The sequence below is a fragment of the Muscardinus avellanarius genome (assembly GCF_963383645.1).
Source record: "Muscardinus avellanarius genome assembly, chromosome: 9".
NCBI lineage: Eukaryota > Metazoa > Chordata > Mammalia > Rodentia > Gliridae > Muscardinus > Muscardinus avellanarius.
In genome coordinates this window covers 95,263,076-95,279,394 of record NC_137795.1, presented here as the reverse complement: position 1 = coordinate 95,279,394, position 16,319 = coordinate 95,263,076, and the positions used below count along the sequence as shown (strand labels likewise).

At 50.6% G+C, this 16,319-nt stretch overlaps 1 protein-coding gene across 1 annotated transcript; it reads left to right on the top strand.

Annotated features, from left to right (window-relative positions):
- Positions 1-1,296: 1,296 nt before the first annotated feature.
- On the top strand, positions 1,297-14,457 carry FAM180A (family with sequence similarity 180 member A; the record flags this gene model as incomplete). Its single annotated transcript, XM_080700994.1, has 3 exons — positions 1,297-1,372; positions 12,349-12,449; positions 14,113-14,457. The coding sequence occupies 3 exons, from the start codon at positions 1,297-1,299 to the stop codon at positions 14,455-14,457; spliced, it is 522 nt and encodes a 173-aa protein (XP_080557120.1).
- Positions 14,458-16,319: the final 1,862 nt, after the last annotated feature.

The window sequence follows — 16,319 nt, the reverse complement described above, 5'->3', positions numbered from 1 at the left end:
GGATTGGGGGCACGAGGTGGGGAAGACAGGCTGGAGGAAGGGAGCACTTCCAATGTTCTGGCCCTGTATGAATCTCACCCCGATCTCAGTAACTTGTACAGGGGAAGGAAGGGCTTAGGGTGAGATAGGAGAACACCTCGAGTTCTATGAGCGCCTACGAATGTATCACTTTGAATCTCACTATGTTATATAATTACAGTGCACCAGGAAAGTATTTTTTTTAAAGGTGGTGAAATCTTTAAGAGGAGTGCAAGGTCATTAGGGGTGCTGCCACCGGGAGAAGTTAATGTAGTTATCATAGGACTCTGGTTCGTTACCTAAGAGAGGGTTGTTAGAAGGAGTGACCCCACTCCCGAAGCCCTCTGGCTTCCTGTCTCATCCTATGACCTCTTCCACCTAAATCCCAGCCATTGTGATGCTACCTGCCATGAGGCCCTCCCCAGAGCTGAGCAGAAGCTGGACCCAGACTCCCAGGACAGTGAGCTAAACCAACCTTTTTTTTCCTTACAAAGTACCCAGACTCAGGTATTTTGTTATAGCAGCAGAAAAGAGCCTGTTATAAGCATCACAAATGTGAACGGAGGAAACCAAGTCTGGGCTCTTGGATAAAGAGAACCTATAGAGGTTCACACATATACCACCTCACATCTCCACCTGTGCTCCCTCACAACCTGCCAAGGGCTCCCACACAGAAACCCAGAAAAGGCTCTAAGCTGCAAGACCTTTAGGTCTGGCTGCAGGGGAGGGCCACAGTGACACCCAGCCCCTGCGCTCCAGTGATTTTGCTGTCCTGAAGGCAACTCTGGGCTCCACCAGCCCCAGTGCCTCCGGGCAACCTCCCAGCCCTTCCTGCAGCCCTCGCCCCTGGCTCTGATGTAGCATGTGTGGACAGCCGGGGAGCGCAGCCAAGTCTTCGCCGGGCTCTCTAACAAGTTCCTTGGGTCTGTTTGTTAAAGAAAAATTCCAGTGGGTGCATCCAACACATGGAACTCAAGTACAGAAATTATATTTCTCCACCCTACTGCCAAGGAGATCACATGCCCCGTGAGTCACTCCAGATGTGCTCAAAAACAGTCCCCCAATCCCAGAGAGAGTCGGATTGAGAGGTGCCGACTCCAGTCCCACCCAGGAGGCAGCCGGCTGCCCCACCCTCCTGAGGCAAGCAAGGGGCACTTCTGCCCTGCCAGAATCAGAAGGGTGGTGAGGACGCCATCTCACGGGAGGAGCTCGGCGCCTACCTGGAGCTGCCAGGCTCACTGGGCTTGAGGGGCCACTGTGTCCTCCTGGGAGGAAAAGATGGATTGGAAGACGCTGCTACTTCTGCTGCTGTATTACGGCACGCAGGCTACTGTGTCCCACAGGTGGAGCCGCGGTGAGTCGCGTTTTTATTCATTTTCTTGTCCGAGGCTCATTTATCTCTCAACTATAATAAGATAATCGAAGGGAAGCGAGTAGAGGGAAGGAAGTCAGGAGCCCCCAACCTCCTTTCACCCCATCTCTGCCAAACCCCTGTGCCCGTTGGCATATTCCCGCTCATTAGACGGTGCTGGGGAAAAATAAAAGATTGGAGCTGCCAATTTGGGAACTGGGTGGTGGTAGGGAAGCCGGAGGGCGGGCATCCCTTGCTGGTGTGCCAGAGAGTGCTCCTCGCTGCTTCATAGAGCGCGGCAGGCTTCCTCTGGTTCTGCAGCTCAGACAGACTTCCTGGAGAGCAGGTGCCATGCTCTGCTGCCTAGATGATAGAACACGGCTGCTGGGATGCAGGAGGCCTGCTACCTGGGGTCCAGGACAAGGGACCCTCAGCCTGGGTGGCCAAGAGGAGGGTCTCCACACTGCCCCCGACAGGAGTGGATGCAGCTCTTCAGACGAGGTTCAGTGTCCGATGTGCTGGCCCGATACTCCCACCAGCCCCCAAAAACCACCATGGGGAGATAGGGGCCCCCTGCAAAGGCTTGTCTCTCCTTGCTGTCTCCCGCCCCCTCGGATGCGGTTCTTCAGAGCTGGGGTGGCATCTTTACTGTGGACCCCCCCCCCCAGGACTGGCTCCTCATGACAGGCATGGACAGCACACGGGGGCATGTAGAGTTTAACACATTTAGGAAACGGGGGGGTCAAGAGCGGGCCACCCCGAACCGAAATCTTCCCACTGCCGGAAGTATCTTGAGTTCACTCTCCCAAAAGAGTGGAAGAAGAAATGGGGCTCCCTGGATTCAGATGATAGGTGCTTCTAAAGACCCAAAGTGGCCGGGCGTGGTGGCGCACGCTTGTAATCCTAGCATTCTGGAGGCTGAGACAGGAGGATCAGAGTTCAAGGACAGCCTCAGCTACTTAGTGAGGCCCTCTGCAACTCAGTGAGACCCTGTTTCAAAATAAAGAATAAAAAAAATAGGGCAGGGGGTGTAGCTCAGAGGTAGAATGCCCCTGGGTTCCATCCCCAATACCCCCCCCAAAATTTTTTTAATAAATAAATAAATAAGACCCAAAGTTGGGTGAAGGCTGGCAAGGTGGCAGTTAATGGAAGGAAGGTGTGGCCCTGTGGGAACAGAGACACTTGAGGAAAAGATCTGAAGTGGGGGGTGGGGAGCAAAATCACTTATTGCCACATTTATCTTGGGTTTTGTTCCCTGAGGGGGGCATCAGGGACATACCAGTCCTACTGAGCTGTAAAAACAATTGTTGCCCAGGGGCAGCATTTTCTTTTTCTTTTCCTAGTGACCTTGTGCTCTGCTCGTGCGCTCTCTCTCTCTCTCTCTCTCTCTCACACACACACACACACACACACACACACACACACCTGTGCACACCGCCCGGCTCAGAGTGTGTACAAACATAGGGGCACACTTGCAAGTGGAGAGTGGAGGGATCCTGAAGTGGGTTCTGCTTCCTCTCTGTTGCCACATGGGCACTACTTAATTTGCCGATTACAAAGGGATGGTGGTGTCTACGTCCAGAATGCATAGGTTGCTGGCAAGCCAAAAGAGCCAGGCCAGCATGGCACGCCCACCCTCCCATCAGTATGGAGGCCGAGGTAGGAAGATCACAAGCTTGAGGCCACCCTGGGCTACCTAGTGAGATCCTGTCTCGAAATAAAATAAAGTAAAATAAAATAAAATAAAATAAAAAGGGATGGGGCCGGGCATGGTGGTGCACGCTTGTAATCCCAGCATTTGGGAGGCTGAGACAGGTTTGTGGACAGCCTCAGCTACTCTTTAGTGAGGCCCTTTGCAACTCTAGGAGACCCTGTTTCAAAATAAAGAATAAAAAAATAGGGTTGGGGTATAGCTTGAAGGTAGAATGCCCCTGGGTCCCACCCCAGTAACGAAAAAAAAAAAAAAAAAAGGTGGGGGAGGGTGTGGATGCGGTTCAGTAGTACAGCCTTTGCCTTGCCTGTACAAAGCCCTGGGTTAAATCCCCAGCACCAAGAAAAAAAGGCCAAAAGAGATTATTTGACTGTAATATGACTCTAAACACTCGAGCTGCTTTAAGAGCAGCCGTGCAAGGAACTCAAAGACGCAAGCTCTGCCTCTAATTACTTGTGTGATCTTTGGCAAGTCTCAATAACCCTAGCTTTAGTTCACGAACAGATCAATACTACCAATGACCCAGTTTACCCTCGCATGCTGTTGTGAGGGGCATATTTAGAACTAAAAATGGAAATGCTTTGTGAATAATGATGTACTTTTTGAATATCAGCTGTTATCTCCCAGTTTTTTACAAATCTGAAAATTTTTCATTAAAGAAAGTTGGAGGCTCTCAGCAGAGTTTAATAGCCAAATCCCAGAGCAAGTGTGATGGCCCGGCTCCCTCCTCTCTGGGAAGGTTGAACCCCGGTCTGTGCAGAGTCCAGGAGGCACCGAGGCACCGAGGCAGTGGCGCCGAGGGTGAGATTAGTGGTTCAAGACCGGGTCGCAGCCAACAAGCAGCATGGCGGCCCTCCAGCTCTCGTCCAAAGCCTTCCACGTGGCTGATTTCTTTTTTTAATTTTTAATTTTTTTGCAAATTGTAAAAGGAATATGCAATGCTTGTCATTTTTAAAAGACAGAATAATGCCGGGCGTGGTGGCGCACGCTTGTCATCCCCGCGCTTGGGAGGCAGAGACAGGAGGATCACGCAGGTTCAAAGCCAGCCACGCGCGCTGGCTTAGGAGACCCTTTTTCCAAATAAAATAAAAATGTAAAAATAGGTCTGGGAGTGTAGCCTGGAGGTAGAAGGGCTTCCAGGAACCCCAGTACCACCAAAAAAAAAAAAAAAAAAGACAGAATAAGAGTCACACCTGAGTAACAAATTTTCCGAATGTATCGTTCCCTTCACCTTCGTCCTTCCCTTAACCTCACCTGTTCTGCAACCTTAAGAGATGAAACCCAGGCCAGGCATGGTGGTGCACGCTTGTAATCCCCGCACTTGGGAGGCAGAGACAGGAGGATCCCGCTGGTTCGAAGCCAGCCGCACTGGCTTAAGAGACCCTGTTTCCAAAAATAAAAAAGTATAAAATAGGTCTGGAAGTGTAGCCCAGAGGTGGAAGGGCTTCCAGGAACCCTAGTACCACCAAAAGAGAGATGAGAGAGAGAGAGAGAGAGAGAGAGAGAGAGAGAGAGAGAGAGAGAGAGAGATGAATCGATGAATCCCTTCTGGAACACGCCGAGGACCACCTCGCCCTACTCTGAGGGTCCTGCTCCCCGTCCCTCATCTTTCGCCCTTATCCTTTCCTCTCCCCTCCCCCTTCTGCAGGTAGAGGTATAGACAGGCGCCCGAGGGGGATACACCAGGCTGGCAGGACTTTCCCTACCATTCACCCAGCCTCTCCCTAAGAAGCGCTCTCTAAGATTCCAACCCAGGAGGTATTTTCCACTCCAGCATCCAAGACTGCCAGCTCCAGCCCCGACAGCTTGATGACGCAAAAATGACTCACCTGTGCTTAGCATGGTCAGCCCGGGACATTGCATCTATACACACACACACACACACACACACACACACACACACACACACACACCTGGCTTGAGTCCTAGCACAACCCAGCTCCTGCCAGAGCAACTCGTGAGCAGGGAGAACCCACTAGACCTTTGGAAAGTATTGGAAAATATACACGTATTGATTAATGGGAACCCGAGGTTATTGTGGGACGCATGCAGATTACTTGTTGCAAAGCGGTTCGGTAGTGGGGAAGGACTGTCTTTCGGGCCTTTGGTGCTCTCTGTCTCATTTCCTGGCGTGCATCTTAGAGTCAGGTGTGTTCTCGGAGGTAGATGCTCTGTCAGGGAGAGGCCGCGGTTGGTCGGTGTTCACTGTGCCAGCGAGCATCTGGGTGTAGATGCAGGAAGGTGATGGTGTGCCCTTTTACAGGTGAGGACCCTGGGCAAGAAGGGGAGTCCTCAGACCACCGCGCGGGAGGGGAGAGCTGGCTTTGACTCACATCTGTCTGTCTGTCTGTCTGACACCAGTCTCGGTCCCCATCCATCCCCTCTCTTCCCTCTCTCCGTGCCTCCTGCATAGTGAGCTCTCCAGCCAACAGCTCTCCTCTCGGGGGCTCCCCCTCTCCCAAGGACCCCAGCACAGGGGACCCAGAGCCTGGCCTGCTCTGAGCAGCGCCGCTCCCGAAGGGCCTCAGGGTGAATGACATCCGCGGTCTGGCAGAAGATCTTTCATAAGGAGAGCTTTTCCGCTCCACACCCACCACGTTTCCACAGAGTCGCTTCAGCTGATTCACTAGAAACGCGGCTGTGTTTCTGCTGGATGTGGTCCCGCGCTCTGCGGCCTTTCCAGCCAGCCCCCGGGCACAGGGGAATGGAGGGAGAACCTGGGAGGTCTGCCATCACTCTGTTCTCGTGAACACACCACAGGACGGGAGGAGGAGGAAGGAGATTTTTAATCCTGATAAGAAAAAGTCAGAAATAGTCAGACTTGTAATATAAGGCAGGCCCTCTACGTGGGGTGCCTCTGGCTACAGGTCTCCCCGAGAAAGTCTACAAGCGATAAAGGTGAGGAATAGCAACCGCATTTACTGAGATAAGTTAGAAGTAGCTCCTTCCCGGCTTCAGAGAGGGACTGGCCGGAGATAAGGGGAGGATGTGGTGGAGACAGAGGTCAGCGTGTGCTTTCTGGTCATTAGCCAGGACCTGGAACCACAGATAAACTCTAGAATTACCATGTTAGAGGAGGGTTGGAAAGATTCTCGTGGCAGAGGTAGGTGTGTATTGCTATAGGTCTGTTTATTCACTTAACAGTTATGAGGTAGAAGGGTCTCCAGGAACCCCAGTACCACCAATAATAATAATAAAATTTAAATTAAAAATTAAAAAAATAGGGCTGTGGGGGTGTAGCTCAGAAGTTGAATGCACCTATTTTCCCTCCCCAGTATTGAAAAAAAAAAATCCAGTAAAAGCCAACCATGGTGGCGCATGTTTGTAATCCTCGTACTTGGGAGACTGAGACAGGAGGATCACACGTTTGAGGACAGCCTCAGCAACTTAATGATTGCTCTCGGCAATCGGTCTTTGGATATAGCTCGGAGGTAAAAATGCTTCTGGGTTCAATTCCCAGTGCCACAAAAAAGGAGAGAGAGAGAGAGAGAGAGAGAGAGAGAGAGAGAGAGAGAGAGGAAGAAGAAGGAGGAGGAGGAGGAGGAGGAGGAGGAGGAGGAGGAAAGAAGAAAGAGGGAAGGCAGGCAGGCAGGCAGGCCCAGTAGAGAGGGGAAAGCCAATGATGAAAGCAAAGGTCGATGAAAGAAAATTTCAGATTGCTAAGTGACATCTCCAGGGGCCTCCCATGCGCGCATGGGAGACTTGGCCGAGCTGGAGCAGAAGGAAGTTGGTGCGAGCAGGAGGCGGCAGCCTCCTGTAAGGAGGGAGGAGAAGGCGCAGCATCTGAGAAAGTGTGGAGCGAGAAGAGTCAGGACGTGGGATGCCCGTGGGCGCCATGTACTGGCCACGTGAGCTGAGAGACCGGGAACTGGAAGCAGGACCTCTTAGGACAGCCGGCTGTTCCCGCAGCCACATCCGGGCTCCTATGCACAGGTGCGGGCGTGGAACAGGTAGCGCTGAGTTGTGCTTTTGCCAAGGGATTGCAGAGGCACAGGAAGGGGGCAAAGGAGTAAATCTAGGGTCTGCGTAATTGACCTGGCATATCTCGCTCTTATAGATCCAAGTTAGAGATTTTTTTTTAATGTGCGTGAACTATTTAATAATAGGTTTTATGCCAGATGCGTGCATGCAGGCTCTCCCTCCGTCATCAGTAACTGCACTGATGCTTCCTCTTGTTATTCAAAACTGGAGAATGTCAGCTGGGCATGGTGGCGCACACTTGTAATCCCTGCACTTGGGAGGCGGAGACAGGAGGATCGCGCAGGTTCAAAGCCAGCCGTGGCGCTGGCTTAGGAGACCCTGTTTCCAAATAAAAATGTAAAAATAGGTCTGGGAGTGTAGCCCGGAGGTAGAAGGGCTTCCAGGAACCCCAGTACCACCAAAAAAAAAAAAAAAAAAAAAAAAAAGATTAAAACTGAAGGATGTCCAGTGTTTGGAAAGACGTGACTACAAAAAGATAGCATTGTCCATGCTATCAGTGAGCCTGGGTTTGGAAGTCTGGAAGATCGGAATCTTAAGTCCTATCTCAAAGAAAGCCAGTGACCTAGCGCAAGTTCCTTAACCTCCAAGCCTTATTATCTATAAAGCGGGAAGTTAATACTTAGCCGGGCACACCGGAAGCCCAAAGCCCACCAGCTGGCCCACAGTGAGTGGGCCTCAACTACCAGCACTTCTGAGAACACATTTTAACGGCCCAGGTCTGAGGTCCGAGGTGTCTGTCTCCGGAAGCCTGTAAGGGCTTGCCACCACACAGGGGTCACGGCTCTCTGGCTCCGCTTCCTGGAGTAGCTGAGTCCCCGTGAATGACCTTTACAAGTCACACGTTCTCTGCTGTTGGTCTGATGTACCATAGATGCTCGCGCCTCTAGGGAGGCAGGGAGGAGCACTCAGTTTCCCCACCCTGAGGCCAGCCTTTGCGGTGGACTTTCATGTAAGGAGACCAGTGAGTCCCAAGTGCCGCCCAGGCAGATATACCGAGCAGTGCTCATAGACACATTCCCAATCCAAAGAAATACCTGCGGCAAGGGCTGGGTGCAGGACATTGAGGAAGACAAGCCAGCCCGGCGTGCTGGCGCACGTTTGTAATCCCTGCATTAGGGAAGCTGAGACAGGAGGATTCGAGTTCGCAGACAGCTTCAGCTACTTAGCGAGGCCCTTTGCAACTCAGTGAGACCCTGTTTCAAAAAATAAAGAATAAAAAATAGGACTGGGGATGTAGCTTGGGGGTAGAATGCCCCTCGGTTCCATTCCACACACACACAAAAAAAGACAACAAGCAGGCCCAGTCTTACACGGAGCAAAAGACACTCCGCACCAATGATCCCGACAAACATCTCCCAGCGGCCTTCTCTTCTGAGGCTCGCTGGTCCCCGGCGCCTCCTACCAGTCTCTAGGCTCCCTCCTCCGCTCCTCTTCTCCCCCTCTCTCTATCAGGGAAGGTGCCACGCCTCCTGGCCATCCAGCGGGGGGCACTTGGGGCTCCCCTCTTGCCAAGATTGCCCAAAGCAGCCCACAGCAAGCAGGGCTAAACTTACAAGGGCCTCCGTAATTTGGGGGATGGAACGGAAGGAAAAATGAAAAATCAGCAAAGCCTGAAGAGTCTCCAAGACTGATGTCCTGTTTTCTTTAGTACCCGTTCATTTATTTTCTTTTTTCTTTTTTTTTTTTTTCCTTTTTTTCTTTTTCAGTACTGGGGATGGAACCCAGGGGCATTCTACCTCCGAGCAACACTCCCAGCCTTATTTTTTATTCTTTATTTTTTAAACAGAGTTTCACTGAGTTGCAAAGGGCCTCACTGAGGCTGTCTGAGAATCCTGATCCTCCTGTCTCAGCCTCCCGAATGCTGGGATTACAAGCGTGTGCCACCATGTCCGGCTTATTTATTTACTCATTCCCAAATACACGTTGGGACTGCACTATTACCCAGTTACCAAGGTCACAGTGGGGAAGCACAAATCCATCTCCTCCCTCCCCCCACAGTTGGCAATCCTGTTGGCACTTTTCAGCGGGGAGACAGTAAGATGTGAAGTGTGCAAAATGGACAGAGAAAGCCTCAGGAAATAGAAAAGGAGCCAGAAGACAGTGTGCAGCAGCATGACCAGGAGATGCTGCCAGGGAAACAGGGCAGTTTCTCTAATGATGGAAGCACAAATCCAGCTTCAAGCTTTGCACCTGTCCGACTCAGAGCTGGACAGCCCTTGGCTTGGCCCTTGGCATCCCAGCCAGGACCAGCCTCCGTTATCATGGACAAGAACATCCGGGAGGACTGTACACCTCGCTCTTTACCCTTAAGCTTTGACCTTGCCTGGATGGAGATGCTTCTCCCCCACCACCTCCAGCATCTCCAGCAGAGGGGAATTTATCCTTTCCAGGTCTTGCCTGGAAAATCAGACCCGGCCAGCTGCTCAGCCAACCCACCCAGGGCTGCCTGCCCTCCAGCAGCCTCAGGGGACATAAATATCCCTCAGCCCTGCCCAGTATGTACAGACAAAACCGCCACAGAAGTGTGAGGAACAGTACTACCAAGAAGATGAGAAAATGCAGGGAGAAAGGATGGAGGGAGGGACCCGGGGACCCGCCCCACATAAACTCCACACAGCCATGGTCACGCAGCGGTCTAAAAGGCTGGAGCTGTTCCTAACACTCTCCAGCAAGCTGTGTTTTTATTAGGTACCAGAACAAGGGCTGCTGGAAATGGCGAAGTGTCTATTTTTAAGCTTAGTTTTGAATCAAGAAGTATTTTCTTCTAGGGTTTTGAGAACCGAAGGTCCACCTGGAGTGAGCGTGTTAAAGAGCCCTTTGCTGGAAACAACCGGATGGCAGTAAAACTCCCAGGGAGGTGGTAACTGGAAGCCTGCATTACAGGGAGCAGAGAGAGATCCAAGCCCAGGATATTCCCCCACCAGTCCCTTCATTTTCTGGGGATGGATTTCTTTTTTCTTTTTTTGTGGCACTAGGGATTGAACCCAGGGCATTCTATACCTCTGAGCTACCCCAGCCTTTTTTTTTTTTTTTTTTTTTTTTTTTTTTTTGGTGGTACTGGGGGTGGAACCCAGGGGCTTTCTACCTCCGGGCTATACTCCCAGAACCATTTTATATTTTATTTGGAAACAGGGTCTCACTAAGTTACTGAGAGCCTCACTAAGTAGCTGAGGCTGGCTTCGAACCTGTGCGATCCTCCTGTCTCAGCCTCCCACGCGCGGGGATTACAAGCGTGCGCCCCCACGCCCAGTTTATCATTTTATTTTTTATCTTATTTTATTTTCTGGTATTAGAGATAGGATCCAGAGGGATTCTACCTCTGAGCTATACCCCGATTTTATTTTATTCTTTATCCTGAAACAGATTCTCACTAAGTTATGGCGCTGCTAGCCTCAAACCGGTGATCCTCCTGTCTTAGCCTCCCAAGTACTGGGATTACAGGCATGTGCCATCACTCCGGGCTGGGGGTAGATTATTTATAAGGGAAAAATGTCTTTAATTATATCAAAAGAAAAGGTTTCTGGGAGAATTAAAGAAGTGAAGTCACTCACAAATCCTATCCTTAGAAACGACTCTCTCTACCCTCTCCTGGTGGGCAGAAAGGAAAGTCACAAAGGAAGGAAGGGGGCATGCTCATCAGGGGCCCATTGTCCTGATTTCAAATGCTGCTAAGGAGAAATCTTCAGGTCCTGGCGGTGGTACAGAAACAGAACCCTATTCCAGCCCTTGAGGAACTTGCCTTCGCCGGCACAAGTTATTGACATGGCGCTACTTCAGGATTACTACACCAACCAGCCTTTTCTGGAAGGGGGGAGATTCCCATGGTGAGCTTTTCAGGAAAGTTCCTTGAAGTTGAAAATGTTTCATTTTTATCGCCTCTGATGGGAATCTTCCTTAAACGCTTTGCCCCGTTCCTGCCGTCTGTGTAACATAATTTGACCTTTTCTCGATGGCTCAAGGGCACCATTATCAACCTGCAGAGTTGTCATTAGGGGTTTTGCAAAGCACCCTGGCCCAAGCTGGGGGGTAGGGTGGGGGAGCTCACATCTTCATCTGGTTTTTATGGTTCTCTCCCGTCATCTGGTGACAGCAATCAAGCATCCTGGAGAAGCTGCACTTTTCCACATCGGCTGGCAGCTGCCTGGCCAATCCTTCTCCACTGGTCCTCAGCCGGTCCCTAGGTCTTGCCATCCTCTATGCCTCTAGCACAGCTGTGTCCCTCCAGCTCCTGCTGCTAAAAGCCCCCACCCTGGAACGACCTGTCAACTCATTACCTCCACACTAAATGCACTAAGTCCTGTGGCCTGGAGGAAAGGGGGCTGAGCTGGACGGCCATGTCACTGGAGGCACGCTTTGAGGACCTGCAACCCTCTCTGCCTTCACTGTCACCTGTTCAGAGTCTTGGCTGCTGTTTTTCGTAAGTCTAGAGCAGCTGCAAGTCTAATTCTCTCATCATAAGCACTGTAAATAACTCTAAACCAGAACCCCACACTGATAAAAAAAAAAAAGTGCTCGGTTATGTCGCATTATTAGGAAATAAGATCTTTAGGAACTCGGTGTGTTGAGGGTTTTGGGTTTGCTTGCTCACTGCCATTTTCGTTTTGCTTTGTTTCAATATAAATTCCCTTGCACAACATATCCCTAGGCATGGACAGTTTTCAACTTTTCCTTGGGTGGTTCTGATGAGCAGCCGGGTTACGAGCCTGAGAGCTTTCTGAGATGTACCAGGGGGATCTGGCACCTCCTTCCGCTTCTCAGCAGCCCTCAAGCGCAAGCTCGCCCTCTCTCTCCCTCCCTCCCCGCCCCTCTCTCTCTCTTCTCTCTGCAGTACTGGGTATAGAATCCAGGGGCATTGTATTTCTTTTCTTTTTTTTTTTTTTTTTTTTTTTTTTTTTTTTGGTGGTACTGGGGTTCCTGGAAGCCCTTCTACCTCCGAGCTACACTCCCAGACCTATTTTTTATACTTTTTTATTTGGAAACAGGGTCTCATAAGCCAGCGCGCGGCTGGCTTCGAACCTGCGCGATCCTCCTGTCTCTGCCTCCCAAGCGCGGGGATTACAAGCGTGCGCCACCACGCCCGGCCAGGGGCATTGTATTTCTGAGCTACACTCCCAGCCCTATTTTTTAGTCTTTTTTTTATTTTTGAAACAGGGTATCACTGAGTTGCAAAGGACCTCGCTAGGTAGCTGAGGCTGTCCGCAAACCGCGATCCTCTGGTCTCAGCCTCCAGAATGCTGGGAATGAAAGCATGTGCCACCACGCCCGTTCACACTCTTGTCTCTTCCAGCCATGCTCTTTCCTGCTGCCCATCGGCCTAAGCGGTCCTCGTCAATGCCACTGAACCCCATCCTGCAGACCTCCCTGGAGGAAGTGGAGCTGCTCTACGAGGTAGGGAGAGGGAACACGGTCAACCCAAGTCACCCAAAGGCACTGTGCCTTCTCTGTCTTTTCCGGAGAAAGAGCTATGACCTATCTGAGCCCCTGAACACCAGTGGCCTGTGCTGTGGTAGAAAATGGCCTGGACTCATTGGTGGAGGTCACAGAATCCCGCCCACCCCAATTAAGGGCCCCCCATAAGCCAGATCAAGGCACTAGATGTTTAAACCAAGCAAAATTGGAGATTAGTTTTGTCCCGCAGATGTCCCTGGCGGCACCAGCACTAGAAGTGGCCAATGTTCAGCAAAGGCTGGGAAGCCGGCTGCTCAGTAGTGTCCGGGCCAAGCCACGCACAGTCTGGTGCAGCTGTGTCTCCGTCTCCAAGCCCCCATCTGCTGTGACAGCGAGGTTCTCTGGCTGCCCTGCCAGCCCAGGCTGGGCCACTCACACCTGCCCCACCGAGACCCAGCTCCTCCAAGCCACAGGGTTAAGCTCCTGGGGGCGTGTGGTTGGGGTCAGCGCTACGATCCCAGGTCAAGACCTGAGCTTCAGGCCCTCAGCCGTGTGACCTCACATAAGCCGTCATTTCTCTCAGCCTGAATCTCAACTGCTAGATGAAGGACTTCAGTCCCCCAAGTCCCTCTCCAGCTTTGACATCCTCTGGTTCTGTGCATTGGGACTGTCTGGATAAGAAAGTGACAGCCTGTGGTAGCCACACAGCGAAGGCAGGGAGGATTTTGAACCCTGTCTTGGGGAGCAGGCTGGCAAATGCATGGCCTTTGCTAAGTCTTGGATGTGGGAGCCAGAGGACAGACACATGCTTTAGGAAGAACAGAGTATTATTGAGAAAGAGAGAGAAAGGAGACTTGGTATGAAGAGTCACTCACTCAAGTGTTTATTGGATTCCTCCGATGAGCCCGCCCCTGGGCAGGGATGGAAGTGGCGGGTCCAGCCCCTGCCCTTGCAAGATGGTGAAAGGTGAAGACAAATCCTTGCATCCCACTGGACCCCAAGCACAAGTCTCTGCATCTTTTAAACTCCCAGTTTCTGCTTCAGAAGTAACTGGGATACCTAGCCTCTGCTTTATAAGATCTTTGGTGAGTGAGAGAAAGGGAAGAGGGGATTGCTTTGGGACACTAGAAACAATAATTGCTCACTTAACTAGTGGCTCTGAGCTGGGCACAGTAGTGCATACCTGTAATACTAGTAGTTGGCAGGAGGAGACAGGAAGATCCCAGGTTCAAGGCCAGCCTCGGCAACTTAAGTGAGGCTGTCAGCAACTTACTTGCCGAGACCCTGTTTTCAAATAAAAATAAAATAAAATAAAATAAAATAAAATAGTGCTGAGGGAATAACCTGGAGATAAAATGCCCCTGGATTCAATCCCTAACACCGAAAAAAAAAAAAAGTGGCTGCATACCAGGCCCTGTATATTTATTTGTCTTATATACCTGTCACAATATCAACAAAGTAGATGTTGTTGCTAATCATTTTATGGAAAAGGAAAGTGAGAGCCAGAGAAGTTAAGTAACCTATCCCTGGTTATTCGGCAAGTGGGAAGTTCAGAACCAGGCCCCGGTTCTCTTGGATTCCAGACTCTTTCCAAGACCGCCTCCCCAGTTGAACGTGTGTGATAACGCCCCTCATGTCTTCCCTGGCCCCTGTGTCCCACCAGTTCCTGCTGGCTGAACTCGAGATCACTCCTGACCTGAAGATCTCCATCAAGGATGAGGAGCTGGCTTCCCTGCGGAAGGCCACCAGCTTCCGCACCGTCTGCAATGACGTCATCCCCAAGCGCATTCCAGACATCCGCAGGCTGAGTGCCAGCCTGTCCAGCCGCCCTGGCATCCTCAAGAAGGAAGACTTCGAAAGGACAGTGCTGACCCTGGCCTATGCTGCCTACCGCACTGCCCTGTCCCAAGGCTATCAGAAGGACGTCTGGGCCCAGTCCCTCCTCAGCCTCTTCCAGGCCCTGAGGCACGACCTGCTGCGGTCCTCGGGCCCCAGAGTGTCTCCCTGAGAAACTGGCCCATCCGGGGCCTCCAAGCAGAGACCAGCACACACAGTAATCCAGAAAGTTCATTCTCTACTCCACCTAGAGAGACCAGCAACAAAACACGTACCACCAATCGAGTGGCAGAGACGACGTAGAGTAATCCCCACGCCCTTTTCTCTCTTGGTGCTCCCCTTTGGTGCTCCCTGACAGACACTTCTGGTTCATGTCACACTGTGATCCGGGGCTGGAGTGGCCATTCAAGACACCTCTAGAGGCAGAATGATTGGCCAGGTGACTGCTGAAGTCGAAGATGCACTTTGACTTGGATCGAGGATGGGGTAGGGAAGACCCTTAGAGCTCATGACATGGCAGAAAGAAGGGGACGGATTCCTTTGGCCCCACAGGACAGGGTCCAGGGTTGGATGAGGATTTTCCCAAAGGCTCTACAGGAAATATAAGAAGGCAGAGCTGTGCCCAGATAAAGACAGTATCAGTCAACAAGAGATTTGACTTTTCCAAAAACCATCAAGGGGAATCAGTTCAAGCTGGGTGCGGTGGCACACACCTGTAATCCCCATACTTTGCAGCTTTGAGAACAGCCTCAGCCCTTGAGATCCTCATCAACTGAGCAAGACTCTGTTTTAAAATAAAATAATAAAATAGGGTTGGGTGAATAGCTTATAAATAAAATGTCCCTAGGTGCAGCCTCTAGTATTAACCAAAAAAAAAAAAAAAAAAAAAGGAGGAATCGGGCATGGTAGCCATGCCAATAATCCCAGTACTCAGGAGGCTGAGACAGGAGGATCGAAGGTTCACAGCAAGCTTCAGCAACCTCACGAGGCCCTCCACCACCTAATGAGACCCTGTCAAAATAAAAAATAAAATAGGGCTGGGGGTGTAGCTCAGAGGCAGAATGCTCCTGAAATCAATGCCTAGTATAAAAAAAAAAAAAAGAATCAGTTCGAAAATCAGTAATTCTGTGACATGTTTGACTTACCTTTTCCAAAGATGATTCTGATACAGAGGAGAAAGAGGAAGGGGCCCATGGAGGTGGTTCCAGTCCAGTCACATCTTGCCTTTTTTTTTTTTTTTTTTTTTTTTTTTTGGTGGTACCGGGGTTCCTGGAAACCCTTCTACCTCCGGGCTACACTCCCAGACCTATTTTATACTTTTTTATTTGTTAACAGGGTCTCTTAAACCAGCGCTGCTGGTTCTAACATAGGAGATCCTCCTGTCTCCGCCTTCCAAGCGCGGGGATGACAAGTGTGCGCCACCACGCCCGGCTCACACCTTGCCTTTTGAACAGAGAAGCCCAGCTAATGCAAAGAGGGAGTTCCTCATGGTAGAGGTGACACCAATACCCAGGCCTGTCTATAATCATTTAACCTCATTAAAGAATTAGGTGCTAAGGAGAAAAAAACAAAGATCTTCAGATGACAAAATTTTACCCTTTGAAATGATAAAAGTTTTCATTTTAGAATATTCAGTATTGACTTAGTAAATATGTAAATCATATGTATTTAAGGTCTTAAGCTCTGGGTTGGTATCTGAAGATCACTGTGGAACATTCTAATGAAGGAGGTGGATAAGATGATCCCTAATATTCCTCTTACCTAGGCAACATCTGGAGTTTTTTTTTGTTGTTGTTGTTGTTTTTTTTTTTTTTTTTTTGGTGGTACCTGGAGCCCTTCTACCTCCGGGCTACACTCCCAGACCTATTTTATATTTTTGAAACAGGGTCTCTTACACCAGCGTGGCTGGCTTCGAACCTGCGCGATCCTCCTGTCTCCGCCTCCCAAGCGCGGGGATTACAAGCGTGAGCCACCACGCCCGGCTCGGAGTTATTTAACAACTGTAAGATGCTGCAGGGAGGGGGTGGATCTGAG